The sequence below is a fragment of the Trichosurus vulpecula genome, chromosome 1 (assembly GCF_011100635.1).
Source record: "Trichosurus vulpecula isolate mTriVul1 chromosome 1, mTriVul1.pri, whole genome shotgun sequence".
Taxonomy (NCBI): Eukaryota; Metazoa; Chordata; class Mammalia; order Diprotodontia; family Phalangeridae; genus Trichosurus; species Trichosurus vulpecula.
Genome location: NC_050573.1, coordinates 557,920,587 through 557,936,103, shown reverse-complemented (window position 1 = coordinate 557,936,103; position 15,517 = coordinate 557,920,587). Strand labels below are relative to the sequence as shown.

The 15,517-nt window shown below is 41.9% G+C and overlaps 1 protein-coding gene across 1 annotated transcript in view; it reads right to left on the bottom strand.

Moving 5' to 3' along the window:
• Positions 1 to 15,517, bottom strand: part of SNX30 (sorting nexin family member 30) — a 170,099-nt gene that overhangs the window by 12,726 nt on the left and 141,856 nt on the right. Inside the window, exon 7 of the mRNA XM_036741804.1 lies at positions 8,215 to 8,301. Coding sequence (XP_036597699.1) covers positions 8,215 to 8,301 — 87 coding nt within the window. The remainder of the gene's footprint in view (positions 1 to 8,214; positions 8,302 to 15,517) is intronic.

The following is a 15,517-nucleotide window of genomic DNA, read 5'->3' as shown; positions in this document are numbered from 1 at the left end:
ATGATGCTCAAACATTCCCCAGGCTCTTATGTACCAAATCCCCATTCTCCACAACCTGCGTCGTTAATACATAATTCCAGTGCCAGGCACTGGGGGAACATTTGAAGTTTTGCCGCTGTCTAGTAGGGGATGAGGCATTCAGGAAGACACAGATCACAGACGCAGGGCTGAAAGGGACCTTCCTTAGGGCAGGACCTTGAGTTCAATCTCCTCTTTGAGGAAAGCACAGAGGAGTTAAATGACTTACATTCGTCACAGAGCTTTTAGGCATCTGAGGAGGGGGAAGAGGCTGATGGCAATGACTGTAACAACGGCTCACCCGTATATATTGTGCTTTGCAAAGCTTTTTCCGTACATTATCTCATTTGACCCTCGTGGCTGCTATTATTAACTCCAGGATATAGAAACTCAGAAGTTAAGTGATTTGCCAAAGGGTTACAGAGCTACGAAATATCTGAAGGATATGGGAGACACCGGTGTCTCAGATCTTAGATGGGCAGCAGGGCAGGTCACTGAGAACTGGTAGAGAGAGTTTCATCTATCAGTGAAATCACAGGTAAAGGCAGAGGGCAAAGACATGAAGTTAGAAAAATTCAAACCTAATTTGGGGGACAGTCCAGTAAGTACAGAGGGGTACAGAGGAAAATAAGGCTGGACAGTAGAGTGGTGGCCAATTGTGTCGGTTCTGGAATGCAGAAGAAATGGTTAAGCCAAAGCTCACAGGTGTTTTAATATACAATCTACCGTCTTGTATTTTTTTATAAAATGAAACGTTTGTGGGTGATTGTTAAGTTCACAATAACAAGCAAATAAAATATTTTTAAAAATCCCTTTAAACTTTTTGTTGATGTTGATGTAAGTGATGGATCTCTTAGGAGGGGGGAGGGTGGGATGGGGGAAATCTAGCTAATGTAAAAATAAACATGTGTGACCCTGGCGAGTCACCTAATACTCCGGGCCCCCTTCGGGCAACTCTATCTACATGCTGGTTTTTGTTAGCAGAGGGAGGTCCTCTCTGGAAGCTCACTAGGCCAATAAAACCACAAATCTGGTTCAGACAAACAACAGAGGTTTGCTTAGAAGTCCAGCATAATGAATGTAGCACTCTGAAGAGCCCAATCACTGTCCCAGCACCCACCCAACGTAACAAGAGTATTAACACTCACATGCCCTCAGGCAAGGGGAATTATGCCCAAAGGAGCAGGACTGAACAGATTCACATCCAACTGCCTTTGACCCTAATGTACCTCGTATTCCCGTAAGAACCCTGAAGGGCTAAGAAGTGCCAGGTATACTGAATCTGGCCATGTCATTGAGGCTGGTCTGCCATGACAGGGAGAAGAGATGGGAAGAAGGCACTGGCCTATGCAAAGTAGAAAACTCAGCTCTGAAGTGAGCAAAGCACTGCTGTTCTAGCAAGAAATGACTCACTTCCTCTCTCACTTATTTCTTGACTTTACTCTCCCAGTTGCCTTTCCCGCTTTCCAATGTGGGTAAACGGAAATAAAATGGAAATAAAACAAATGTCTCAGAGTGGATCTCAACCACCATTTCCCCTTAAGATGGCCAGCAGAGGAGCTCCAACATCATCAGCCCAGAATGTATTCTCTGCTCCTCTGACCTCACTTGTTGGTCATGTAAGCATTCTTACATTGTGATCACGAAGAATACAAGGGAACTATCAGCTCCTTGGGATTACAATACCCTAAGAGGTAAGAACTACCAGAAACAATCAAATTCTTAGTGTCATGCTTCAAACCTCCTTTCTTCCTACCCACTATTCCGTCATGAGGCCCCATCACAACAATCTTGTGGCCCTTGTTCCATTACTCCGAACTCAACAAAAACATGGGTCTCACTTTTAGCATAAAGCTTAGTCATTTTCCCAGTTCTAAGTCTGTCCATTCAGGACCCTTCTCTTCCACCTCTGAACATACTATATCTCCCAAACTCTGCCTAAGAAACCCTACCTGTTTTGGTCACTTTAAACCTTCCAAAGATGTGCAATATTTAGTATACAGCTTTGCACAGAAGCAACTGTGCAAATCTATGTTCATGCTATGGATTTCCTTCTTTCCCTTCTTAGTCTGGGGATTTCAAGGGCATGGTTGTTTTTTTCTTATATATTTTACTTTTCATATATAGCATCTTAGAATTAGGAAGTGCCTCGGAGGTCATCTATTTCAATTTGTACCTGACCAAACTTTCTTCTACAACATATCCAATAAACTGGTGGATAATCAGCCTCCTCAGGGATGGGGTGTTCACTTTTTTGATTGATGTAACTGTTGGAAAGTCTTTCTTTACTTCAGGGGTTCTTGGCTCTTTTTTTGCGTCAAGGGACCCTTTGGCAGTCTGGTGAAGCCTAGGATCCCTTCTCAGAATAATATTTTTAAAAATTCATAAGGGAAATGGCAAATTTCAGATGGAAGTTAGTGAAAATAAAATAACATTTTCCCCATTCAAGTTCAGGATCCCCTAAAATCCATCCATAACTCCTTGGTTAAGAATCCCCTGCTTTACATGGAAGTTTGCTTCTGAAATCTGCCTCTACCTAACTCCTACCCATTGATCCTAGTTCTGCCTCAGGGCTAAGCAAAACCAATCAAATGTCTCTTGCTCATAGGAGCACTTCAAATATTTCAGAACGGCTCTTACACCACCCTCTCCTCCCTCCCCCCTAAGCCAGAAAGTCTCTTCCAGGCTGCAAAACCCCAATCTGATCAATGCTCATGTCCCTTATGTGGGGGAAGTGCCCTGGCGATCATCCTCATTTTGCTCTTTTGTCCCTTTCCTCACACAGAAAAAGAAAGGTGTCCATTCTGCAAGAGTGAAAGGGGAAGTTCAGATTAACTCTTAGTTCAAAAAATGTTTACCACAAGTCTCAAAAGTCTGGGTTACTTATCTTTAATATCAGAGAATGGGCAGAAGAAATCAAGAGGAGCCTGACCTTCATTTGACTGCCAGTTTCCTTAATCTCATCAGATCAAGCTAGGAAAAGTAGCTAAGGAATTCTGATTAGCAGAAGAGAAAGCAGATGTGACTTGTTGGTTTTTAAGTGTGTTACATACCTATGGTCCAAGATGACAATAAGAATACTTCTCATGGATTACAAGAGGCTCAGGAGCACACTTTGTACTAAAATGCAACTCATGCAAGTCACTCCCATCCACAGAAGCTGACAGACTAATTCCCATCTGGATGACAGAATTAGGCAGATGCTTATTTCCACACAGGGGCATCTGTGCGGCACCTGAAGATTTTGTTTTCTCTTTCCAGTCTGAGGAAAACCTGGTAGCTTTAACACTGCTTATATCCCCATTTTCAATCAAAATAAGCCCTAACGTTTTAAGAAATCTCTACTAAAAGATCCATGAAAGTTAATTAGCTGAAATAAGCATCCAGAAGACCTGCTTGCCCCATTCTTCTGTCTCTGGGTTTCAGAATGAGAAGCCCCTATGTTCCCTCTGTGAAATGTTACAGCCCTCTAGCCCCTAACCTCAAGAAGCTCCCTTATATTTAGCTTGCATTTCCCTGATGAAGTCCAAGCCCATTTCCTCACAAATATCTTCTTTTTTTCCCCCACAAACTTACCTAGTAACCTGAGTGGAATAAATACCTGGCCTTTTTGGATACTTGTAACAATTTTGGCTTCAAAATGTAGGAGAGATATATGTGCCTGGTGCACCGGACCCTAGCAACTAAGAACCAGACTGACCTTAAATGGGAAAAACAAACACACACCAAAGCTTAAAATCACTCAGTTGCCCTAGGTACCACAATGGGGATGAATTCTTTTCACTCCATGGCAATTAGGGGTGGCTAGGTCAGAAGCCAGATTTCATAAGTATTCGAAGAAAGTAAAAAAAGAAGCAGAAGAACTGACGGCAGATGGTCTTTTAAAGAAGTTTAAAGGGAGGAGACAGCGCAGATGAAAGATAGACCAGTGTGGTAACATCTCGTGAGGGTTTTTATAAACACGGCAGACACTTGTAGTGTATCACCACAGCTAGGTGGTGCAGTGTGCCTGGAGTGCCAGCCTGGAATCAGGAAGACCTGAGTTCAAATTTGGCCTTACTAGCTGGGTCACCCTGGGCAAGTCATTTAAGCGCTGTTTGCCTCAGTTTCCTAACCTGTAAAATGGGGATAGCCATAGTACCTAATCCCCAGGGTTGTTGTGAGGATCAAACGAGATGATATTTGTCAAGTGCTCAGCAGGTGACATATTATATAAATGCCAATTATGATTATCATCATTCCCCACCCTAGATCACTCCTCTGTTCCTACTCATGCGCTGCTGAATGGAGCTGGAGGAAGACACAGGACCAGGCCGAAGGGTTCTACTACAAGTTTATGTTAACTATCTCGACTAGGTCCGTACTGCAGCAAGGCAACCCTTTTATTTTTCCTTAATCGATTCTCTAACTCATTCACCTCAACAGTTGTTCTAAACTTCTCTCCTCATGCCTGCCTCCCTCCCCTCTCTCAGCTGAGGTACTACCCTCATACTTTACCAGGAGAATAGAGGCCATTTACATTGAGTTCCTTCTTTTCCCCCCTCTCATCTTGCAATTCTGGACATCATCCCCTACTCTATCCTCTTCTGTTTCAGTTTCTGATGGAAAGGGGGTCCTTCTCTCCAAGGCTAGCTCTTCTACGCACACCTCCCTTCACCTTCCATTTCTCTCTAATATTAAATCTTTCCCTATTTATTTCTTACCTGTTACCTATAAACATGCTCAAGTCTCTGCACCATTAAGAACAAACAAACAAACAAACAAGCAAACAAACCTTCCACTAGATTCTCTCAGCCCCACTAGCACTTCTCCATTTCTCTGCCAAGTTTTTCACAAAAGCTGCCTTGGTGTTTCCCCTTCCCCTGCTCTGTCTCTTCTAAAACCTGGCGACCTGGCTTGACTTCAACAATCCATTGACACCACTCTATCAAAGGCACTGGTGATCTTTGAATTGCCGTATCTAATGGCCTCATCCCAAGCCTCCTCCTTCTTGGCCTCTCAGCAGCTTCTGATACGGTTTTCCACCCTCTCCTCCTGGATACTCTCTCTCTTATGGATTTTTGTCACACTGTTTTCTCTTGGTTCTTTTCCTATGTACTCGATAAGTCTTTCTCAGTCTGTTGTGCTAGATTATCATCCAAGTCACATACACTAACTGTGGATTCCCCCAAGTCTCTGTCCTGTTCGTCTTATCTTTTCTCTCTGTAGTATGAGCTCCCATGGTTTCAAAGATCATCTCTATGCAGATGATTCAGGGGCAGCTAGGTGGCGCCATAGTGCACAGAGTGCCAGGTCTAGAGTCAGGAAGACTCATCTTTTTGCGTTCAAATCTGGCCTCGGACGTTTACTAGCTGTGTGTCCCCGAGCATGTCACTTAACCCTATTTGCCTCAGTTTCATCCTCTGTAAAATGAGCTGGAGAAAGAACTCCTGTACCTTTGCCAAGAAAATCCTACCAGGGTAACCAAGAGCTGGACATGACTAAAAATGACCGAAATAAAGAGTATTCCCAGATGTGAAGCAATAAACATTTATATAGAACCTACTGTATGCCAGATACCATGCTAAGCACTTTACAACTATCATCTCGTTTGACCTCCGTTTTATAGATGAGGAAACTGAAGCAAACAGAGGTTAAGTGACTTGTCCCGGATCACACAACTAGTAAGTGTCTGAGGCTGGATTTGAACTGATGCCCTGACTGTCATCTGGTCAGTCATGCTGGACATTTCATGTCCACGGGCATCTAAAAACCCCATGCTCAAACCATTATAACTCCTTACTGTCATCCTGTGTACCTTATCAGCTGCTAAACCTCGTTGCTTCCTATGTTTACAATATCTCTTGCATGCATCCCCCTCTCACCGCTCACACAGACAGAGCCTTAGTTTGTTTATGCTGTCACTACCCATTACCTGAACCATTTACTGGAAATGCCTCCTAACTCACATCTCTGCCAACTATAACCCACTCTCCACACGGCCATCAAAGTGATTTTCCTAAGAAGTATATCTGACCATGTCCTCCTACTTCCTAATAATAAAATGAAATAAAACTCCAGCTCTTCCCCAATAAGAATGAATAGAAACTCCTCTGGCATTTAAGGCCCATCACAACAAGGAAGGCCTTCCCAGTCTTCTTGCATATTGCTTCCCCCCATGAATTTTATGGCCTACTTCCTCTTCTTCACCCACATCACACAATCTTCCATCATCATGCTTTGTGCTCACTGCCCTCCTGCCTCTTCACCCCTGCTTCTTGGAATACTTGGTTTTCTTCCACACTCAGCTCAACCACCACCTTCTAAATTAAGTCTTTTCTGAACTCCCCAGACACTAGTGATGTCCTTCCTCTACCCTGTATTCATTTTGTCCAGATTCCATATTATGCTGGTATGTTTATATGTCTTCTCCCTATGAGCTCCTCAAGGGAAGGGACTTTTCACTCCTTTGCTTTTGTCTTTGTACCTTCAGCAGTTAACACAGTGCCTGACACGTACGAGGGACTTAATAAATACCTGCTGATTGATTATAACAGATAAAAGTATAGAATTCTGACTTTAGGGATTTTTTTGAAGCAAGAATGATGAAACATGTTTCAGCCTTAATGTTCTCTCTCATAACCGTTGCTTAAACCAAAGTCGCAGAGTAGCCACCCTGAGGGTTTTCAAAATACCCAAACCGGCTTTCTAAGAAACAAGGAGACATTTCCTGATGTGCCAGGAGTTGGGCACTTGCCTCTCTGAAGGGTAAGGCTCTGCTGTAATCTTAAGTTAGATGATTCTCAGGTTCAAAACCAGGTGATTCGGAGGGCTTTGCTGACAATTCATCTCATTTCATAAAAACAGTCTGAGGTGTGGGAGACTGACATTGGTTTTTACTGACACTTCATTTCTTCTCATAAAAACAGTCTGAGGAAATGTTAATTGACACTGTTAAGTGACTGTGAAGGAACAGCAGCGTTGCCGGATGGAATCAAGTTACCTGTAGCATCACAGAGAAGCCCAGTGTGACATTCACGGTTACTATCGACATCCTTTCCCCTTGTAACCTCACAGCTGGGAGAATGTTGACACCTTAAAGCGCTGTTCTTAGCCTTTTTCTGTGTCCTGGACCCCTTGGGCAGTCGGTAAAGCCTATGGACCACTTCTCAGGATGTTTTAAAATTTACAATATTCGATACACAGGATTACTAACGAAACCAATTATACTGAAATAGTTATCAACTGTTTAAGTTCCCTGGCTGAGGATTTAGGACCCTTGCCTTAAAAGAAGCACATTTCCTCATCCACTGTTATTCCTTAAATCATATACATCCCTGCTTAGACCTGGTGTGATTGCTATGCGAATGACAAAAGAACTGTGGTGCAAAGAGTCAACACAAGGGGGCGCTCAATCACTACTATCAAGGCACTGAACTGCTAGGATACCCTGCCCCACCTTCCTCCCATTTTTATATATATTTTATATGTGTATATATGTATGCATTGTATATACACACATATATATACTTTAAAAGATTATACAGAATTTGCTTACCTTATAATGGTTTGTATGGTGATCAAAAGAGATTTAAAGCCCCATACAAATGTAAAGTAACACATATAGAGAACACCAGAACTAGCCCCTGCCCTGGTGTGTCACTGGAGAGGAGCCACAGTGAGAAATGAGGCACGGGAGCAAATGTCTCTGGGAAACAGACGCCCATCCTGCTGGGTTTTTCTTTAAACTATTTAATTTTAGTTTGACATTCATTTCCATAAGCTTTTGAGTTTTAAATTTTCTCTGCCTCCCTCCCATGTTTTTTAAAAAGGTAAAGCATCTCTCTACAAACACTACAAAATGCGCAGGAGACGTTTTTCTTGACTCTGAGGAGTGAGCCACGTATTCCGCGGGACTTGTCTTCCTCTTTGCCTAATACATACACCCTTCATTTACTGCAGTGACTAGTGGAGCGATCTGCTGAAACTACAGCTGAAGGAGTCAAGAGTTAGGCACTGAAAGTGTTGGGAGGGAGGGGGAACAACCAGGAGCGGTTAGAGGCTGAGCCCAGCTGTGACGAACCCTCTTGGTATTTCCAGGGAGCCTCTACAAGTGAAGGACTTCCATACTGGCCCCCCAAAATCACAGGGCTTGAAAAAGTCAAGTTGTTCCTTGCCTTAGGGGCCACATGCTCTCCTCAAGCAGCTCTGACTCACCTTGGGGCGCTCTTCCTTTTTCAAAGCAACGGCTTCCAATTTTGCTTCATATTCTCCTTGGACTTGGTCTCTCTTCTTTAATACATTCTATGGGGGGGGAAGAACAGGAGGAAAAAGAAAAAAGACAGATAAACCGAAAAAGTACATAAAGGATGGTCACAGCACCAAACCCTCTTCCCTCCTCAGTCCCCGTTAACTGCGGTCATTGTCATCTCAGCCCTTGGAAGGTGTGAGGGCCATCCTAATTCTCCCCAAGCAAATCAATTCCTTTTTTTAGACCTGGGATTAAGTACAAAGTTATATCACGTGATTATTCAGGGATCAGACGAGGAATTTTAGATGTTCGTGGGATATCCCGTTTGAAATCTCCAACATGACTGTTCAAATGTTGGGGCGGCCAGGTGGCATAGTGGATAGAACACTGGAGTCAGGAAGACCTGAGTTCAAATCCAGCCTCAGACACTTACTGGCTGTCTGACCCTGGGCAAATCACTTAAACCTCTATTTGCCTCAGTTTCCCCATCTGTAAAATGGAGATGATAATTTCACCTATCTCCCAGGGTTGTCCTGGGGATCAAATGAGATAATATTTGTGCAGTGTCTAGCACACAGTAGGTGCTATTTAAATGTTTATTCCTTCCCTCTCTCCATTTGCTCAGTTGGTGACTGGTATTCCGAAGACAGACTAGAGCTGGATAAACAGATCTGGGAATCACCTGCATTTCAGTTATTTTTCAGTTGTGTCTGACTTTTTATGAGGGGTCCCAAAGTGGCTTCTGGGATGCAGCTCTTCTAGGAATCGTACCTTGAGATTTCAAAGGTGAGCCGCTGGCCACAGGACTAAGGGAGAGAGTAGCAACAAGAAGTGGAGCACACAAATATTGTAGAGCTTCACAACTACCAAAGAGTTTTCACAAACATTATTTCATTGGAGCCTTATTATAGCTCTGTGGGGTAGGCAGGGCAGGTATTGTTACAGATGGGGAAAATTCTCATAGAAGTAAAATGACTTACCCCAAGTCACACAACCAGTAGTAAATAGCAGAGCTGGGGCAAGAACCTGGATCTTCCAACATTCAAAAGATATATTTCTAAAGCACTTTGCACAGTGCCTGGCACATAGTAGGCATTTAATTAATGCTTGTTCCCTTCCCTTTCCTTTAAAGATCTGGGTCATTGTTCCATTATATGACACAACCTGAGTCTATTGGCATTTTTAACCTAACAATGAAGGGAAAGGGATAAGAGGTAGGTAGGGGACCAAATTGGAGGCCAAATTATGAACCTGCAAGGCAGCTTCTCTGAATTTTGGGTAAGAAAGCCCAAATGAATAGACTTACCTAGTTTCTTACCACCCTACACATCAAAACAAATAAATCATCCTGGGCATATCGAGTCTTTTATATGACAACACACAAACCCCAAAGTACTCCTTATTTAGCCATCTTCAGGGTGAGTTCAGGTAATTCTACAAAGTCAGATGCTAAGTTCTGTAGAATGTGGAGCTTAGTGGTAGTGGTGGGTGAGAGGAAGAAACTGATGAACAGCTGGGGCAGAAGCTAGACTGAAGGGCTGATTCAGCTCTTGTGGATGGGAAGGTAAAGAAAGTTAACAGAAAAAGGAATATAATCTCTGTTGTCAGGTGCTTCCTTACCCTTTATTAGAAAATTAGATGGCAAGAAAGGAGGCATAGTACAATCTCTCACAGAGTAAAAACAAAAAAAGAATCCCAAAAGTGTAGACTGTGTACCGAATAGTGTGGCTTATAAGGGAAGAATAAGATTGGGAAGAGTTATCCTTTGAAAATACAAAGGATTTTTATCTGGGAAACCTGGAATCTTGAGAGTTGGATGCATGTCAAAGACAGATTCTTATAAGGATGTGGAAAAGTTAGGTTGGGTAAGAAATGATGGAGATAGCCCTTCTAATGGGAAATTACTAACATCATGTACCTCTTCAGTAACTGGAATGTGTTAAAAGCTGAAAGTACACCCTAAAGCCAGTTAGGTAAGACAGAAAACATACATTTTTAGCCTTCTAAATATAAGTTTGTCTATTATTATATGATATAACATATAATGAAGTATAATAAAAATTAATAATATTTTATTAATCATTTATACACAAACATAATCATATAATTATTTATTAATGATATATTATAATTTCCCTCCCAAGAGCTTTCAAGTTCCCTACTCACATTCTGCTTGACCTTTAGTAACTCCCTGGGGTTGGTTAAAAGATCATAGGATTTGGAGCTAAAGTGGTCCTTGGAGACTATCTAGTCCAACATCTGTGAATGTGGGAAGTGAGGCCCAGACAGACGACGTAAGATCATATAAGAGGCAAGAAGCAGAGACGAGGTTCAGACTCCAAATGGAGAATGTATCTCCTTTGTAGTCTGTGAGGTGAATCTCTATCCTTAGTGCTTTCTTGAAATGACAAAGGACAAAGAATTGGTTCTCTTTATCTCTCACCTTAACCACAAAGTAAGATTGTTATTGGAGAAGTTGTAGCAGCATTAAATATGCCAGGCTGTCAAGGACTGTCCTAGGTGGGATATAGGGAGTTTATGGTGAAACAGGAAAGATGAGACCAACGGAGTAATGCCAGCCTAGAGATGGCTAGACTAACAGCTGTCTATAGCAAACGGAATCCTGTCACCTTATATATACTCATGAGCCCACAGAGTTGATATACATGAGGCATGAAGAGAGAACACTGATTAAATAAGTCCTTTCTGGATCACTACATGCAGATTTCTGATTTGTTGATGATGGGGTGCTTGTGCTTGGACCCTAATTCTAACATCACATTTTCCCTTGGCCTCTGCCTGGGTGCCTGTGCCTGTGGCAGAATTCCAATTTCAGAACACATCTAGTTCTCAAACATATTCTTTCCCAGGCAGCCTCTCTCTAGCTAAAGGGCAGTGTGCCCCCAAATTATCTCTGCTTCTTCCTCAGTAAGCAGCTATGCCCAATTATAGATTGATTCAGGATACTGATAACTGACTATACACTGAGTCTAACATGTATCCTAGACATAGTCAAATGTATACTCCCTTATATTAATCTTGTCTAACAAGACATGTGATAGAATCCACCTGGATATTCCCAGTCAGCTGTGAACTTTTGGTGACTTAGTGATGTTTCACAGGCAAAACCACACCCGTAGGTAACCCTGCTGTGGGCTATTTCCCAGTGAACTCTGGGTAAGATACCTGTGCGGTAGATACAAAAAGTGCATGTTCCTTTAAGAACTGACCAACCCCTAATCATGCCTTGACCACTCCCTAATCCCACCCCAACACACCTGATTGACAGGTTTCATCCCTAAATCTTGTACTTAAACTTTCCCTGTAGCCCTGTATGGTTGCAGGTTCCCTAAGACCTCTTGCCCACTTTATTTACTTAAAGCGTAATAAATCTTTGCCTCCTTGACTTAAAGAACGCTTGGGTCCGCGAATTCGTTCTAGGCGGCCTTGCCTTGGGAATTTTGTTTTGGGATTTCTGCATCCCTGGGTTCATTTCTCCCTCTACATTGACAACCACTCATACTTAAGCAGCATTTTTAAATTCCCAAAGTCCTTTTTTCACTTAACTAACACCCCTCTAGTTGTGAAGGCACAGCACTCTACTAGGGGCTGAGGTTTGTGGGGGAGGGGAAGGACAATGTTTAGATAAGACAAGGTCTCTGGCCCTGAGGGCTGTAAGGCCTCAGCTTAATACTTCAGAAGTCAGTGACTGTTTTTGGGTACAGTTATTCCCTCCACTAACACACATAGAAATCTCTTCAACGGTCTCCATGGCTGAAAAATTTTAAATGCCTCAAAGCCAACTTGATGATTCCAAAAAGGCCAACTTTTTTTCAAAGGAACTAGACAGGTATTCTGATGACACTGTCCCTTAGCAGACTCACACTCAAAGTCCTTCTGGCTTGGTGAGGGGGCCCACTAAGACTAGAGAGAAGAAAGACAGTATCAAGGAGGAGTGACCAACATGTTAAAGACTGCAAAGAGGTCCAGGAGAACGAAAACTGAGAAAAGGCTGTTCGATTTGGCAACTAAGAGATCATTAACAATTTTGGAGAGAGCAGTTTCAAATAAATAAAATAAAGGTCTGATAGCTGGGTGCTGCAGGGGATAGAGCACTGGACCTGGAGTCAGGAAGATCTGAGTTCAAATCCAGCCTCTGACACTCACCCACTGTGTGTCCCTAGGAAGTCTATTTATTTAACCCTGTTTGCCTCAGTTCCTCATATGTAAAAAAAGGGACACACTGGAAAAGAAAATGACCAACTGTTTCAGTATCTTTGCCAGGAAAATCTCACAGACAGAGTCCATGGGGTCACTTAGAGTTGGACAAGGTCTGATATCCCAAGATTTAAAAAAGAGGCATTGCAGAACTGATAGAAGACCAGCCTTGGAACCAGAAAGACTTGAGTTTAATTCTGAGACACTTACTCATTGTGTTACGGCGGGCAAGTCACTTACCTTCTCAGCACCTCTCAGAGCATTAGACCAGTGCTATAGTGTAACTGAATGTGGGGGTCACAAAAAAATTTGGCAATGGAAAAAGGTTTCTGAACACGCAACAACCAAAACTTTATTCCAAATCAAACTTGAATCTGAGGTGCTTCTGGCAGCGCTTGCCCAGGCTGAATTGCACAACTTCACTGCAGCCTTGGTTCTAAACATACAACATGCAAACTTTGTATTGTGCATTCTGTCATACCACAGAATGTCAAAGAACACTGCCAGAAACACCTCAGCTCAGATTTGAGACTATCGTATGTCACAAATGGCACTGTTATTAAAATCGTTAGATGAGTTTTGGCCTGGGATTTTCGAAAAATTAAAAGAATTTCCAACAATCTCTGAAGTGGCCCTAAACATACTCATGCCATTTTGTACTACTTATAAAGTGGCATTCTCAGCACTGATGATTATAAAAAAAAATATTGATAGACTCTGAAAAACACTGAAAATGCTCTACATCCTGCAGTGTCAACCATTCCACCAAGATTTAATTCTTTATGTCAAAATAAAAAAGCACATCTGTCTCATTAGTATGCAAATTTGCTTTCACCTTTAACAAATGGTAAAATTACATGTGTAACAAAGTATTGTTTTAAAATAAATTCCTTTATGATTTATTATCAGTACGTTTGATTTGTATACCTATTTTACATACCTACGTACCTGTTTGCCTCCTTGATACTCTCTTCTCTCTAGTCTTGGTGAGCCCCCTTACCAAGCCAGAAGGACTTTGAGTGTGAGTCCACTAAGGAACAACGTCATGACAGTACCAGTCTAGTTCCTTTTGCAAAAAAGTTGGCCTTTTTGGAATCACCAGGTTGGTTTTGAGGCATTTAAAATTTTTCAGCCATAGAGACTGTTGAAGGGGTCGGGTAAAAATTTCTCAAGTGAAAAGGGGTCTTGAGTGGAAACAGTTTAAGAGGCCCTGCTCCAGACAACTCTCTAAGACTAAAAATTGCAGAGAAGATACCATACCTCATTAGTAGGTAATTTCTTCTATCAGCAGTTCCCTTTGCCATTGATATCACAAATATAGTCCCTGTGCCTCTCCTATCCAAGAGAACTGATACATATATGTGTGTATGTATATACATATATATATGTGAGAATAAGAAATATTCCCCAATAGGAAATCAGTCAAAGAATATGAATGATTTTCAAAGAAGAAATACAAGATTCCAACAATAACATGAATGATATTCTAAATCACTAAAAAAGGAAATGCAAACACTGAGGTTTCTCACTTAACACTTTCAAGACTGGAAAAGATGACAAAAGATAAAACGAGGCAATGTTGGAGGGGCCGCAGGAAGACAGACTCACTAATATAGCATTGGTGGAGTTGTGATTTGGTTATGCCCTTTGACCAGCAATACTAACTAGTCATGTACACCAAGGGAGTAAGAGACAGAGAGAAAAATCCAATATATACAAAAAATACAATATATTAAAATATTTCTAGCACTCTTTGCAGTAGCAAAAAACTGGAAATGAAATGGGTGCCCATTAACTGGTAACACAACACAATGGAATATTAGTGTGCTGAAAGCATGAATGTGAAAAATTCAAAGAAACTTAAAAAACATGTAAGAATTGATACACAGAGAACTAAGGAGAATCAAGAGGACAATTTCTATGAAGACCATAATCATGCAATGAAAACAACACTGAAAGACTTCCTAACTCTAATCATAACCACAGAAGACTGATGGTGAAGCATGCCTCCCACTGGAAAGGCGGCCAGCCGCAGGTGCAGAATACATCATACTTTTTCAGATATCGTTAGCTCGTTGATACTCTTTTTCTATATACATATATCTGATAAAGTGAACACTCTATTTAGAACAGTAAGAAGTGACAGTGAGGTTAAAAAAAGACCAGAAAAGAACATTAATAAAACTTTTTTTTTAAGGGAGAGTTGCACCATTTTGTGGAAGGTCCTGAAGGCCAGGCAAAGACATATTACTCAGGAGACCAAAGGTGGCCACTGATGATTTTTGAAGAGAAGAATATGATCACATAAATGTATAAGAGTCAAGTATACAAAGGATGGGGTAGGGGAGTAAAGGCAAGAAACTCTGCCAGATGGCTACTGCCATAGTGGAAGCTGGAAGTAACAGTAGCTAAGTAATAAAAGCAATAATAACTAATATAAACTAATAACTGAAATAAGGTGGAGGTACTTTGGATAAATGAAAGGGATATTGCACAGGTGGAAAAGGACACCTGTTTGGATATGATGGAGGGAGGGAGGGAGGGGAGGAATCATAGAATCAAGGACAAGACAAGGAATAAGGGAAACTGGTGACTGAAGGCAGGCACCATTTGATCAATAAGCATTTATTAAATACTTACTGTGTGTCCCACACTGCGCTAAAGGCTGCGGTAACAAAGGAAATAAAGAAAGTCCATACCCTCAAGGAGCTTACAGTCTAATGGGAGAGAAAACAAATGAAAACAACAGGAGCCAAGTAGAAAATGACAGGCTGCACCGGGTACCGTCCTTAAATGCAGAATTCAAGAATAGCTGTCCATTGTGTACCATCCAACCTCTCCAGCGAGAGGGAAGTGGGAGACCCTGGGGCCAGACTGAGGAGGTAGGAGTTTCAGCGTTGCTGGGGTCTTGCAGGATGAGATTCCCCAGACTAGGGCATAGATAAAGTCTAGAGAAGTGCCAGCAGGTGGGGAATCAGTAAAGTCAAAGGAAAGCAAAAGGCGCTCGGTTTTGAACACGCTGAGTTTAAGGTGCTGGTCGATCCAATTAAA